General features: G+C 42.9%; 1 protein-coding gene and 1 non-coding gene across 3 annotated transcripts in view; one reads left to right on the top strand and one right to left on the bottom strand.

The window, feature by feature from the left end:
* The window catches only part of ASPH (aspartate beta-hydroxylase), a 167,610-nt gene extending 155,141 nt beyond the window's left edge, over nucleotides 1-12,469 (top strand). Inside the window, exons 22-25 of one of the 2 annotated variants that reach the window (XM_028147947.2) lie at nucleotides 6,217-6,352; nucleotides 8,857-8,948; nucleotides 9,310-9,443; nucleotides 10,252-12,469. In XM_028147947.2, coding sequence (XP_028003748.2) covers nucleotides 6,217-6,352; nucleotides 8,857-8,948; nucleotides 9,310-9,443; nucleotides 10,252-10,402 — 513 coding nt within the window. In that variant the 3' untranslated portion in view covers nucleotides 10,403-12,469. The remainder of the gene's footprint in view (nucleotides 1-6,216; nucleotides 6,353-8,856; nucleotides 8,949-9,309; nucleotides 9,444-10,251) is intronic. The other variant, XM_028147943.2, reaches the window with a different exon arrangement.
* Nucleotides 2,281-2,345, bottom strand: LOC114232148 (U7 small nuclear RNA). Its single transcript, XR_003618195.2, has one exon. It is a non-coding gene; the product is annotated as a U7 small nuclear RNA (small nuclear RNA).
* Nucleotides 12,470-13,405: the final 936 nt, after the last annotated feature.

Here is a 13,405-nt window from a genome sequence, read left to right as displayed (position 1 = left end):
TTCCCAGGAGATTTTATTAAACTTATTGCAGAGAGAATTTGCTGTGTGGGCATTAGACTCACTATTGTATTTGCTCTGATTTCCTACCTTCAGCTCAGCACTCGGGGGGATGCCCACCCCCGATTTCTTTAGAAGGAGAATATACTGCTCCCCTGTCTTATCTTCACCGTGTTGAAGTACAGGCATGCTTTGGCTAAGATTCAAGGAAGCTGATTTTAATCTCTAAAAGAAATCAGATAAATTCCTAAAATAATGAACTGTAACAAGCTCGTTCTCAGACAATTAAGTAAAATGTGGTATACATTTTCCTAAAGTGCCATTGTTATCAATTCCTTCTAACTCCAATTTAATGCCTAAACTGTGCCACGTGCCTTTTCTTAATTTAGAGTCAGAACCTTCTAATTTAGAGTCAGTCCCATCTCTGGGACTTTTCAAATGCCAGCTTCAGTGTTTTCTTAACAGGCTTTTTCTTAACAGCTAATCACATGGTTACTTGCCCAATCCTGTGTGTGTTAACCTGAGTTTTAAGAGTTCTTATATTATGTTTTGCCCAAATGTTAAAAGTATAGCTTTTTCTGCCTTTTCCTATGCCTATATTTTATGTTGTTCCTGTAAAATTCTTCTTACTTATTCCCGTGTTGATGTGAATTTATCTCTGATCCCCTCCAACTGCTGTTTGCTTTCTTAGCTGGAACTAGTTCTAACCCGAATCTGCATTAGTGCTATAGGCTGTGTCCCTCCGCCCCGCCCCCTCCCCCCCCCAAATTCATATGTTGAAGCCTTAGTCCCCCCAGTACCTCAGAATGTTGACTGCATTGGAGAAGGGCCTTTGGAGAGGTGGCTAAGTTAAAATGAGACTGTTAGGGTGGGCCCTAATGCAATATGACTAGTGTCCTTATAAGAAATTTGGACACAGAAGGGTGTGTGAGGACATAGTGAGAAGATGACCATCTGCAAGTCAGGGCTCAAAAGAAACCAAACCCGCCAACCCGTTGAGCTTGGACTTGCAGCCTCCAGAACTGAGAGACTATCACCGCCTATGGTTGGAGTCACACCAGCTGTGGAATGTTGTTCTGGCAACCCTAGCAAACTCATACCATTCAGTAGTTATTTTCCTTAGCAACTCCCCTTACTTAGCAATCTGCAACCTTTACTACCTGCCTCAGCAAAAATGTTTCTCTGCATGGTCCTGTTTTCCTGCCTAGGAGAAAATATTTAAAGCTCAGTTAGATGAATTTCCATATTGAAGGGACTGCTGAGTTTCTAGCATTTACATTAAGGCATGTTGCCATAGAATATCAGGAAACCAGAAATAAAAAGATCTTAAAATCTTCATCATCATCATCATCATCATCATCATAGCTATACTTACACATAGCATACATACTTTTAAGCACATTTAATCTTCTTGGAGTCTCTTAAGGGAAGTAGTAGCATTTTACCCTCTTTATAAATGAGGAACCTAAGGCACAGAGTGGTTAAGTAACTTGCCCAATATCACACAGCTAGTTACGTGGCAGAGTCAGATTTCATATCCAGGCTTTCTGGATCTAAGTTTTACACCTCCAAACACTACACTATACTAAACGTTATAATGCAATGGAGCAATGCTTGCAAAATTCTAAAAAGAAGTTATTTACTGCCTAGAATTCTGCACATGGCCAGGCCTTCAATCAAGTGTATGACTAGCTTCAGAAATTTTCAGAAATTCAATTTTATCTGTGGTGTGTTCTTTCTCAGGAATGATTAGAATTCACTCATTAGGGAGCCCGATACCAGGCAGAGGCCAAGGACAGTTGTCCAGCAAGCCCAGACAGCAACCTGTTCAGAGGAAAGCAAGGCAGATGGCTACTGGCGGGTTCTCTGCAGAAAAAAAAGAGAAAGAAAGAAAAATAATAGCTTATATGATGTTTTTGGCAAAGGGGAGAATAGTGTTGAGATTTTCTCGCACTCCTTCGTTGCTGTAAAGAAGAAAGATGCTAAGTGCATTAGAAAATTAAGCCAAAGAAAAGAGAGCATGTGAAATGAAGTGTAGTCATTACAACTCAAGTGTGAATGATAACTCATTGTCGAAATTTTATAACACCTGAATGTGAATTTACCCAGATGTATGCATGATGAAGACGAGGGGAAAGAAGACATCGTATTGTTAACTTGCTGCAGGAAATAGCTGGGATTGAACTCGGGCCTGGGGAAGAGTTGAGTAAGAGACTGCTGCCTCCATTATAAGACGTATAGTAGTATTTGACTTTTAAAAAATGTATACTTTTCTTCGTTGTGGCGGGTGGCTTCTGGTGAGAACCAGAAAACCTACTAGACAAATTAAAAAAGAGCTGTAAGCACTAAAAGAAAGTGTATGTTTTAATCCAATGAAAATAGTAAAAGAAATCCTATATAATAAAAGGCTAATATGCAAATTCACTGAACGACCAGTTGCTATGATGCACACGGACCATCAGGGGGCAGACGCTCAATGCAGGAGCTGCCCCCTGGTGGTCAGTGTGCTCCCACAGGGGGGATGGGGCGGGGGGTGGGTTGCGGGTCAGCCAGCAGCCCTGAGCCAGGCTCAAGGCTGGTGAGCACAGCAGCAGTGGCAGGAGCCTCTCCTGCCTCCGTGCCAGTGCTAAGGATGTTGGTCTGACAGCTTAGGGCGCAGGCTGGGTTGAGGGACCCCCCCCCACACACACCCCTGGTGCAAGAAATTCGTGAGTGCACGAATTTCTTGCACCAGGCCTCTAGTAGTTAAATAAACAATTAGTGTGGGTTTAGTGTGCTTCTCTAAAGACTTTCTGAATTAAATCAGTTTTAGGAGAAGGCTTTAAAAATAGGACTTAATCTAATTTTTTAAAATGTTTTATTGATTTTTAGAGAGGCAGGGAGAGGGAGAGGGAGAGAGAGATGGAAACATCAGTAATGAGAAAGCATCATTGATCGGCTACCTCCTGCATGCCCCCTACTGGGGATCGAGCCCGCAACCTGGGCATATGCTCTGATGAGGAATCAACTGTGACCTCCTGTATCAGAGGTCAATGCTCAACCACTGAGCCACACCGGCTGGGCAGGACTTAATCTAATTTGGTGTAAAAGAGAAACATGTACCATTCAAGAGGGATGAGCAGAATATCAGCCAAGTGCCCTGAACTGGATGGAGGGTTTGGATTAAAGAGAGCAGGAGTGTATTGTGGGACTAATGAGGCTTGAAACTAGGAAATCCATTTGTGGGTGACTAGAGTGCCAAATACAGCTGAGGTTTAACTCAACAGGCAAGTGTTGATGATGGGTTTATGGAGCCAAGTGGCACTGTAAAAGCAATCAACTCTGATTTCCGAAGTCTGTGTAGCCACAAGAAGAAATGTGAATTAGAAACTATTGATTTCTGGGCCACCAACTCAAAGGCCAACCCTATTCATGTCTCTCTTTAGTTTCATGAAATGGATGAATTTAGGGTCAAGGAAGTAATATTTCATATGAGTCCTTTAACAATGTAGGCATCCTTCAAGTTCCTGTTGGAATTTCCTAAAAAATGGAAATTTTTGCCATCTCAGAAAACTGAATAATATTACTATAGAGAAAATGTGTATCCTTCCTCCCTCTCTCTCTCTCTCTCTCTCCCTCTCTCTCTCTCTCTCTCTCTCTCTCTCTCTCTCTCTCTCTCTCTCTCTCTCTCTCTTACACACACACACTCCCCTATGACTATGTGAATTTTACACAATGTGGTTTCTTGGTTTGTGCTTAAAAATAACTACCAGGTCCCATCCCAGATTTCTTCCTGATGCCCATGAAGAGACCCTGCTGTGTCTTTCCAAAGTTGAAAAGCATCCCCTAATGAGCGATTTTCAACCTTTTTCATCTCATGGCACACATAGACTAATTACTAAAATTCTGCAGCATACACACACACACACACACACACACACACACAATATAATTTTGATTCATTCACACCCAACAATAGTTCTTGTGTTAACTGTTGTCATTTTTATTTTTATTTTTTTACAATCTAAGGAAAAATAAGTCAGCACCCCTGACTGACTAGTCAGGCATTGCATGTCTAGAGATTCTTGTGCTCTGCCATAGTGTAGTTATTACTTTGGTAGAAAAAATGTTTACGTTGACCACATAAGAGATCATGATTGTTGTTATCTTTGTTGTTCATTATTCCATCAGGTTTTTTAGGTGTGTGTTTTTGGTTAGCCTGGTTTTTCCCAGCTGTCAGGGATGTGAACCCCCTTGGTCAGCCCGGTGGCCTGTGGGGAGCGCTCTGTTCCCCAAGAACCACCTGCACAAGTACCTGCGCCTCACAGGTGCGGGTAACCCGCTGCAGAGGAGCTGGCGGGAGCCGTCAATCACCCTCGTGCCCCAGAGGGAAGCGGGGTCCCCAGGGCCACTACAGCCTCACCTCTCCCCTCCCACAGGTGCCTTAGGAACAGTCGAGGGGCGTGGAGGCAGCAGACGGTTTCTGGCCGCTGGACTGTGAGATGTCCACTCCAAGAGTTATCCCTTCATCCCTGAAGGGAAAAGTGGTCACTAGGTTAACGAGGATCCTTCCAGTTGTAAAATTGTCTGACACGGTATTGAACCTAAAAGAAAGTGGTGAGTGGCTATTTTATAATGGAAATTAGAAACCTGTGCGCTGCCCAATTCCTACTGAGCAGATCCGCGGCCTCGCAGCGCAGGTGGTCCAGTGTGCTACGTGTGGCAAGGGGATAGAAAATCGTGTTTTTAAAAAATCATTACTGCTCCTGGAAAAGGACCTCCCTCAGCTACGCTTCCCTGAGACACGGAGAGGAGGTGAGGCGGGCAGGAATGACATGTCACATACAAAAGCAGCTTGCTCCTCAGTAACATTTCAAAATTTTTATATAGTGATGCAGTTACTTTAACATTTTCCCCTGGGGCTTTGTGCCCTATTTTAGTAACAAAAGATCGGCTCCTTCCAAAGATGCCTCTAAAATTTGCTTTCAAAAGAAGTGAAAGAAACTTCTAAAATACCAGGAGAGAGGAGGGGAAGGTGCCAAAAAACTCATTTGGAAAGTAATTTCCTGTGTTAGCAAGTTAATTCTCCTCTCGCGTGTGACAGTTTAACATGAATCTAACAGATTTATCTGGCAAGTTGAACAAGGCACGTAGCGGCAGGGACTGTTGGTGATTTGTATGTTTTATAGAAGATGTAAATATCTGGACTGCATTTTTTTCTTCTTTCCCTTTCTGTAATCTTAGCACCTTGAGAAAACCACCATATTCTCTCACTCTGAGGACCTGCCAAAGTGAGGACTTTTGAGTGTGTCTGTATTGAAATTAAATCTTGGACTTGCTATTTATGAATTACCTACTTGGGATTAAAGTAGTATTGGAATTATTTATGGGTAGGTGACCAGCACAAAGCGGGTGATGATGGGTGGGTTTCACAGAAACAGAAGTATAAGTTTGGTGCCGTTACTATGCAAAACATTATGGAGGTTCCTCAGAATATTAAAAATACAACTGCCATGTGACCCAGCAATCCCACTTCTAGGTATAGTACATCCAAAGTTAATGGAATATGGGATATCGAAGAGATATCTGTATCCATGTTCACTGCAGCATTATTCACAATAACCAAGGTATGGAAACAACCTCAACCAATGGGTAGAGGAGGATGGTGTGAGCCTCCCTGGCCGGTGTGGCTCAGTTGGTGGGGCGTCGTGTTGTGCACAGAAAGGTTGCCTGTTCAATGTCAGGGCACATGCCCATGTTTAGGGCTGAATCTCCAGTAGGGGGCTATCGATATTCTGCTCTCACTTCTCTCTCTCTCTCTCTTTCTCTTCCTCTCTCCCTCCCCCCACCCCTTTCCTTTCTCTCTACAAATCAGTTTAGCCCGGTCGGTCGGTGTTGCTCAGTGGTTGAGTGTTGACCTATGAACTAGGAGGTCATGGTTCAATCCCCAGTTAGGGCACATGCCCAGGTTATGAGCTCCATCCCCAGTGTGGGGCATGCAGGAGGCAGCCAATCAACGATTCTCATCATTGATGTTTTCTCTCCCTCTCCCTTCCTCTATGAAATCAATGAAAAAATATTGTTTAAAAAATGTCAACTTTAAAAAAGAAAAATTAAAAGATGAAGTGAGAAAATTTTCACTTCTTGATTAATCAGATAAACGAAAAGCTGGGAGTCATTTTGATAAGGTGTTCTACCTGGCATCTTTTCAGACCATTAACACCAGAATCTCCTCTCTAGTCCTTAGAGAGAAACTGGAAGTTGATCCGCGACGAAGGCCTTGCAGTGATGGATAAAGCCAAAGGCCTCTTCCTGCCTGAGGATGAAAACCTGAGGGAGAAGGGAGACTGGAGCCAGTTTACGCTGTGGCAGCAAGGTGAGCCCCCGGCTTCCAGACTCCGCAGCTAGTGATACCTTGGAAGCGGACACTAGTCTGGTGACACTTCCCAGGGTCAGATTCCCCAATTTACAGGAAACTGTCCAGGAAAACCTAGCTTATCAAATTCCATCCAGTTTTCTAAAACTATATGTGAACACTTATTTGTGTGTGTGCATGCCTGTGTATACTCCTGTGTGTATTTGTATAAATATAACTAGAAGCCCCATTCATGAAATTCGTGTACTCGGGGGTGGGAGGGGGGGTGTCCCTTAGCCCGGATTGTACCCTCTCACAGTCCAGGAGCGCTTACAGGATGTCCGACTGATGGCTTAGGCCCGCTCCCTATGCCATCAGTCGGACATACTTAGCGCTGCCACGGAGGCAGGAGAGGCTCCCTCCACTGCTGCTGCACTAGCCAGCCATGAGCCTGGCTTCTGGCTGAGTGGTGCTCCCCCTGTGGGAGCACACTGACCACCAGGGGGCAGCTCCTGCATTGAGCATCTGCCCCTTGGTGGTGAGTGCGTGTCAAAGCGACCAGTCATTCTGCTGTTCGGTCGATTTGCATATTAGCCTTTTATTATATAGGATAGTATTTTGACTTCCTAATCTTTTCTGTTAAATGATAAGCTACAGAGAGTACCTCGACTGTGTAGACATATCTGCAGAGTCCACCGTGTGCTCCTCAATGCCTTGGAGAGGAGCTTCCCTGAGCCTCTTTGCTCCTGTCAAATGGAGATAGTGTTGCTTGCCAAAATGATATCCCAGGGGTAAGAGTTGGTAGAGATGAGGACAGACCGGAGTGACAGGACAGTAATAACTGGTCCCTGAGCTCTTCAAGACTAGGAAGTGATTCATATTCAACCTCAGATTCCCTGAGCTGAATTCAGGCGAAGGCATGCAGACAGGGCTCCGGTACGTGTGTGCTCACTGAATTAACACAGTGGTCGGCAAACTCATTAGTCAACAGAGCCAAATATCCACAGTACAACGATTGAAATTTCTTTTGAGAGCCAAATTTTTTAAACTTCTTCTAACGCCACTTCTTCAAAATAGACTCGCCCAGGCCATGGTATTTTGTGGAAGAGCCACACTCAAGGGGCCAAAGAGCCGCATGTGGCTCGCGAGCTGCGGTTTGCCGACCACTGAATTAACATATCCTTAAAATGAGGAACATGGAATTTTATCTTTAAATCTCTCTCCACTTCCCTTGGAAATTCAAGTTAAACTCGGTTAACAATAGTGTACAAAGTAAATCCATTTTGAAGACTAAATAGCACCATGTGTTGCACAACATCAACACAGGAATTGAATTTGAGAGGATGATAAGCAGTTGGTGTATGTTAAAGGACTAGTAACCACAGTCGTTTATCTCAGTTATGTTTTCCAAATGCTTTACACGAAAGAGAAAGAACTACTTAAGTGATATTTTCAAGGAAATACCCATGATTTCAAGAGATCACATGATTTCAAGTGACTGTCAGCTTTTTGCCAGCACGATTTTTTTTAATGCAGCAAATGATGCTGTGCATTCCTGAGCACATCTTCCCTAAGAAACAGCGATTTTGTAGATGATGTGAAGAAATTTGCTTAGCCTAGGATGCTTAAGACTATGTCCCAAATTCCGTGTCTCTTGACACAGTGACGCCTAGAAACCATCATCTCTCAAAGACCTCCTCCCACCTTCATGTAAATCCTGCTTTTATCCATATATAAAGGATGATCTATACAATGAAATTCCAATGAAAAATATTGTGTAGGAAACCCTTTAGTATAATCCTGGAAATGCATTTTTAGGTTAGAAATATAAGCTTTTGGAGGGGGGGGGGGTTTGAGGGCTGGTATATTACTGTGGCCGCTGTAACAAATTACCACAAACTTAGTGCCTTAAAATAACATGAATTGTTAGAGTTCTGGAGGTCAGAAGTCTGCAGTGGGTCTCACCGGGCGAGCACGGAAGTGTCATCAGGCTTAGTCTGCCCACGTTCCTTGGCTGGTAGCCCTTTCCATCCTCAGAGTCAGCAATGGCCCGTCAAGTCTTTCTCATTCTGTACCATTCAAACCTTGACTCTTCTGCCTCTCTCTCCCACATTTAAGAACCCTAGGATTCCACTGGGCACATTTAATTAATCCAGGATAATCTCTGTATTTTAAGATGCGCTGATTAGAAATCTCAGTGCCCTCTGTAACCTTTATTTCCCCTCTCCGTTAATATATCATAGCATAGGTTCCTGGGCTTAGATGTTGACATCCACTATTCTGCCTGACTCGGGGGACATAACTATTAGACATCCTTAGTCAGATAGTCCAGCAGTGAGGGGAGAATTCTTGTCCTTGCTCTGCAAGTCAGTATCTAGTGGAGCAAAGCACGTTGTCTCCGTGTGAGTATGCAGCCTTCTCATTCCCACAGTGAGCGTGATAAGATCACATGTGGTCCAAGCGGGATGAGTCAGAGCTGTACTGGGATTCGTTCCTAACAATGCTTTTATCATTTATTGTTCTAGGAAGAAAAAATGAAAACGCCTGTAAAGGAGCTCCTAAAACCTGTTCTTTACTAGATAAATTCCCCGAGACAACAGGATGCAGGAGAGGACAGGTACCAAGAGTGTTCTCAGTGCTGGGAAGAGCACAATTGCTCATTGGCCGTAAGGGAATGTGGATGGTTACAAAGAAGTGTTTATGGCCCTTGGCCCAACGAATGCCTCTTTTAATGAAACAATTTCATGTGGTTGATGTCAGAATTGAGGGTGAAAATGTTCAGTGTATATATATAGCTTTGTGCAAAAAGGAAGTACTTATTTTTAAGTCCTTCACAAAGAAATGAGAGGAGAATATTAATTCTGAGTCTTACAAAGGCTCTAATCCAAATTGACAGTAATTTTGTACTGTCACTTTAGTTTAGCAATTCCCCCACAGCTTGATAAATGGATGAACGGTGTGTTATATTTTCGGCACAGATCAAATATTCCATCATGCACCCAGGAACTCACGTGTGGCCGCACACGGGGCCCACGAACTGCAGGCTCCGGATGCACCTGGGCTTGGTGGTTCCCCAGGAAGGCTGCAAGATCCGGTGTGCCAACGAGACCAAGTACGTTTGCTCCCACCATTTTCTCTGTTATTCATCATCTCCGAGGATGGATGTTTGTGACGACAAAGCCATGTTCAGTTGGATACTTTCTCTTCCTTTGTGAACATGTAGACTGGGGTGGGTGATGTTAATCCAGACCCTTTCATCTCTGTCCCTTCTTTGGTCTGGAGACACTTAACTCCCAGTTCCAGGGCTGCCTTCTGCAGTGATGTCTCCCCATCTGGTTGAGGAGCCTTCTTGCTTCTCTTTCTAGATCAAGCATGTCAAACTCAAAGGCTAACATGGGCCATATAAACGAAGCATCGGCCTGCGGGCCGCGAGTTTGACATGCTTGTTCTAGATGGACAGACTTTCAGCTGGCTTATACTGAGCCCCACACATATTACACATTGCGTGTATGGCTTTACCACGGAATTATTCAACAGTACAGCGACCCCCTTCCTGAAGAAACCCCCCCGTGATATTTATGTATTGCTCTGGAGGAGTCAGCATGGTGTCACGGAAGCTGGCTGCCTTGTTCAGAACCCAGCCCTGCCACCTAATTCTATGTAACCTTGGCCTGTTACTTAATCCCCTCGAGCCTCGGCCTTCTTGCTTATAACATTGGCATTGATACTAGCTGCTTTGCAGGACTGTTGTATGGAGCAAGTGAAATAACGCCCACAGGCACTTAGCCCAGGTCCTAGCATGAGCAGGGAGGTGAATGTAGGACCATGTAGGGCCACTTCTCCCCATGCCTGCCCGCGACATAGACACGCACCGGTCCTCCAGCATCGGAATCACAAGCCTCCACGTTTCTGTGTTCCAGGACCTGGGAAGAAGGCAAGGTGCTCATCTTTGACGACTCCTTTGAGCACGAGGTGTGGCAGGATGCCGCGTCTTTCCGGCTGATATTCATCGTGGATGTGTGGCACCCAGAGTTGACACCCCAGCAGAGACGCAGCCTGCCTGCAATTTAGCATGTCGTGCGGGTTTGGGACACACTGGAGAGGGGCTGCCTTTCGGGCTCTGTCGGCTCGGGTGTGGGGAAGAGAAATTCGAGCACCAATACCCTTAATTTCCTTGATTTGCAGCCTAAAGATTTCTAAACCTCCTCCTAGGGTTAGAAGACGTGAAAGGGAATACTTGCCCCACTGCAATTCACTTAGAAAAGACCCTGCTGTATATCATTCCAGGACAGCGCTGGTCTGATGCCCGTATTTCAGGTAAATACATAATAGCTTCTACCTTGCCAGCCAAAGATATTTTCTCCATTTAGAATAGGCTGCATCAGTGTGTAGTGAGAATACATGTAGAGACTGTGAATGGATTGCTTTCGCTTGTAATGTTCCTATGCAATTATATTTTTCTAGGGTAGCTAGATGATTTTTGTCATCACATACCACTACTTTTTTGTTGATTTTAATGACAAGCTGTGTAAATGCTTCACTTCTAGTGGTTTCATGATAACTTTCCTGGTGAACTCAGACTTCCCTCTTTTAATTATTTTTCGGCAAAGACACTCATGAAGGAAGCAATTTCCTAATACGAAGGAAAACAATGTAATTATGCCACCATATGTGAACTGTACAGCTCCCTGCCCACTGGGTCTGCTTTCTTTTTTTTTCTTCAAGAGCTGGTGTCTTCATTTCTCTCTCCTCACCATGCAAATGGTAGAGATACTGTCAAAATGGCATTTCTTTCTAAGAGGAAGCTTTTACACCAAAAAGGGACATGGAATCATTTTATATTGAGTTATACAAATGCCTCATGTAAGTTTTTTTAATGCTTGAAAAAAAAAATAACGTGAAAATTTTCTCTCGGGATCAGGTAGATAGGTGGCTGCTAGGACCTCTTGCTCCGGGCCAGTTGCTGTCCATGACAGGGCTGGAATCCAGAGTGTCTTTGCCTATTGTAGATCCATGCGAGTGACAGAATCCTTGAGAGGATTCCCATCACAGTTTTGCAAAACTAGGAAGGAAGGCAGGAGTGCCAGGCTCTCGGTCCCGGGTATAGGATGTCGAGATCGCTTTCCTCTTTGAAAGTTTGGAAGCCTCTTCCAGCTGCCTGGCTTGAGCAACTCCTGCCATCTGAACATCATTTTGAAATAGCAATTATTATCCATAGTTTATTTTTACTATTGAACACTGCATAGAAATAACTATTGAAAAATGGCCTTGCCTACTCATCCCAAAGATGACCATGTCATTAATTGGGTAGATTAAAGCACACTAGAAATGTTAGCTGTAAGAATGTAATAATATGAATGCACTGAACTTTAAGCCAATATGAACAAAAAAATGCTGGCAAAATTACACAGAGGTTACCAACTATCATTCACAGGTAGAAAAACATGTGTGCCTTCTTTTCTATCTCAGGACAAAGGAGGATGTTTTTGTGTGCCATTTAGAAAACAGTTCTTTAAAATGGAAATGAAATCTTTTTTGTTTGTTCTTAAGCACATTAGCTTCCAGGAGAAGAGTTTGCAAAATATTTGTATTCCCTTCTGTTTTGCCAATGTTCAGAAAACTCACTAAAATAGATGGAGTGGGTGGGAATATCAAATTAATTACCAAAGTAAACTCTTGAAAAAGAAAAAGGTATTTGTGTCCTTCAGTATTTATTGAACAGAGGAAATGACTGACAAAGGACAATACAATGCTCATGTGGTAACATTCATGTCACTTACAGAATTTGGTTCTTGTATGTATATTGCATACACAAAGAAATTCAATGTATAAGTTGTCATCATTGAACCATCTTCTTACATTCATGTAATGAAGTCATGGAATAGTGAAAACTAGCTCTTAACTTGCAATTATAACATGGTATTTAAAATCAGGTCACTACAGGATTCTAAAGATTGCCAATTGAAAAGCCAGAATTGTTTTTACTGTTGTAAAGGGTTGGCAATAATTGACTCCAATAGCATTTTAGGTACTTGGATTCCACAACTGCCTTACCTTATAAACCCAGGTAATAAAATGGATTTTCTAATTCACTTTAATTCTTCATCTTTCTTCCCTATGTCATGGTGTATAAGAAAAGTGTTTCAGTCATTGCATTGGTAGAATTATTTCAATATTATTTTACTTGAAATGTCTACACAAAAAAATTGGTTTTATTAATACTGCAATGCAATTGAGAAATATTTAATTCTATTTCAATTTTATTTCAAGGGTGAATACAAAAATTACTTCTGTTAATTATCTACCAGTAGAAAAAAATTAGAAATAATAGTGATCGAGGGTGATTTATGGCCAGTTGAATCACCTCTTCCCTTTGAAATTTTTAGCTAACAAGTTAACCCTCCCAAATTCTTAAAATGTGAAATCATATTTTGCTGCCCATTAGCTAAAATATTTTAATTTGGCATTGAGCACCCACTGGTTATACTAATGAATGGCCATGTCATGCAGATGGCTGAGATATCAGAAAACATACAGCTGGTTTTGGGGGGGAAAAATGGCACAGGTAAGGATATCATGTCCTATGATATCTTTAATTTTATCTAATTTCCTTTGAATGGATAGTTGGGGCTCCATTTCCAAGGAGAATAGACAAAGAAATACAATGATCTTTGGCATTTCATCCTGCATTCCTAGTTCTCTTATTTTCAGTACTTGCCTATTTAGCCATCCTGAGGGTCTTCCTCCAGCAACAGCCAGGCCTTTTCTCCACACCTTTCACTGGTTGCCGGGGGAGATGGGGGTGGGCGGCGGTGAGTTTAGTGGCACTTTTCTTTGCTGTAGTGACCCAAGTGAGGCAACTTGAATGGATTTATAAATCACTGACATGTTTTCAATGGGACCCCACCTCCCCATCTGCAGAGACACATTGCCTGTGGAAGTCACATTGCTAAGATGAAATAATCATATTTCACATTGTGTGCCTTCTTTTAATGTCAGCTCATGATGATCAGCTGGTAGCCTGACAAAAGATGTGATGTCAAAATCGTTTTTGCAGGATATGAAAATAAGCAG

This window comes from Eptesicus fuscus, chromosome 19, assembly GCF_027574615.1.
Source record: "Eptesicus fuscus isolate TK198812 chromosome 19, DD_ASM_mEF_20220401, whole genome shotgun sequence".
Lineage (NCBI taxonomy): Eukaryota > Metazoa > Chordata > Mammalia > Chiroptera > Vespertilionidae > Eptesicus > Eptesicus fuscus.
The sequence above is the reverse complement of the archived record's forward strand: the minus strand, read 5'-3'. Positions and strand labels throughout refer to the sequence as shown.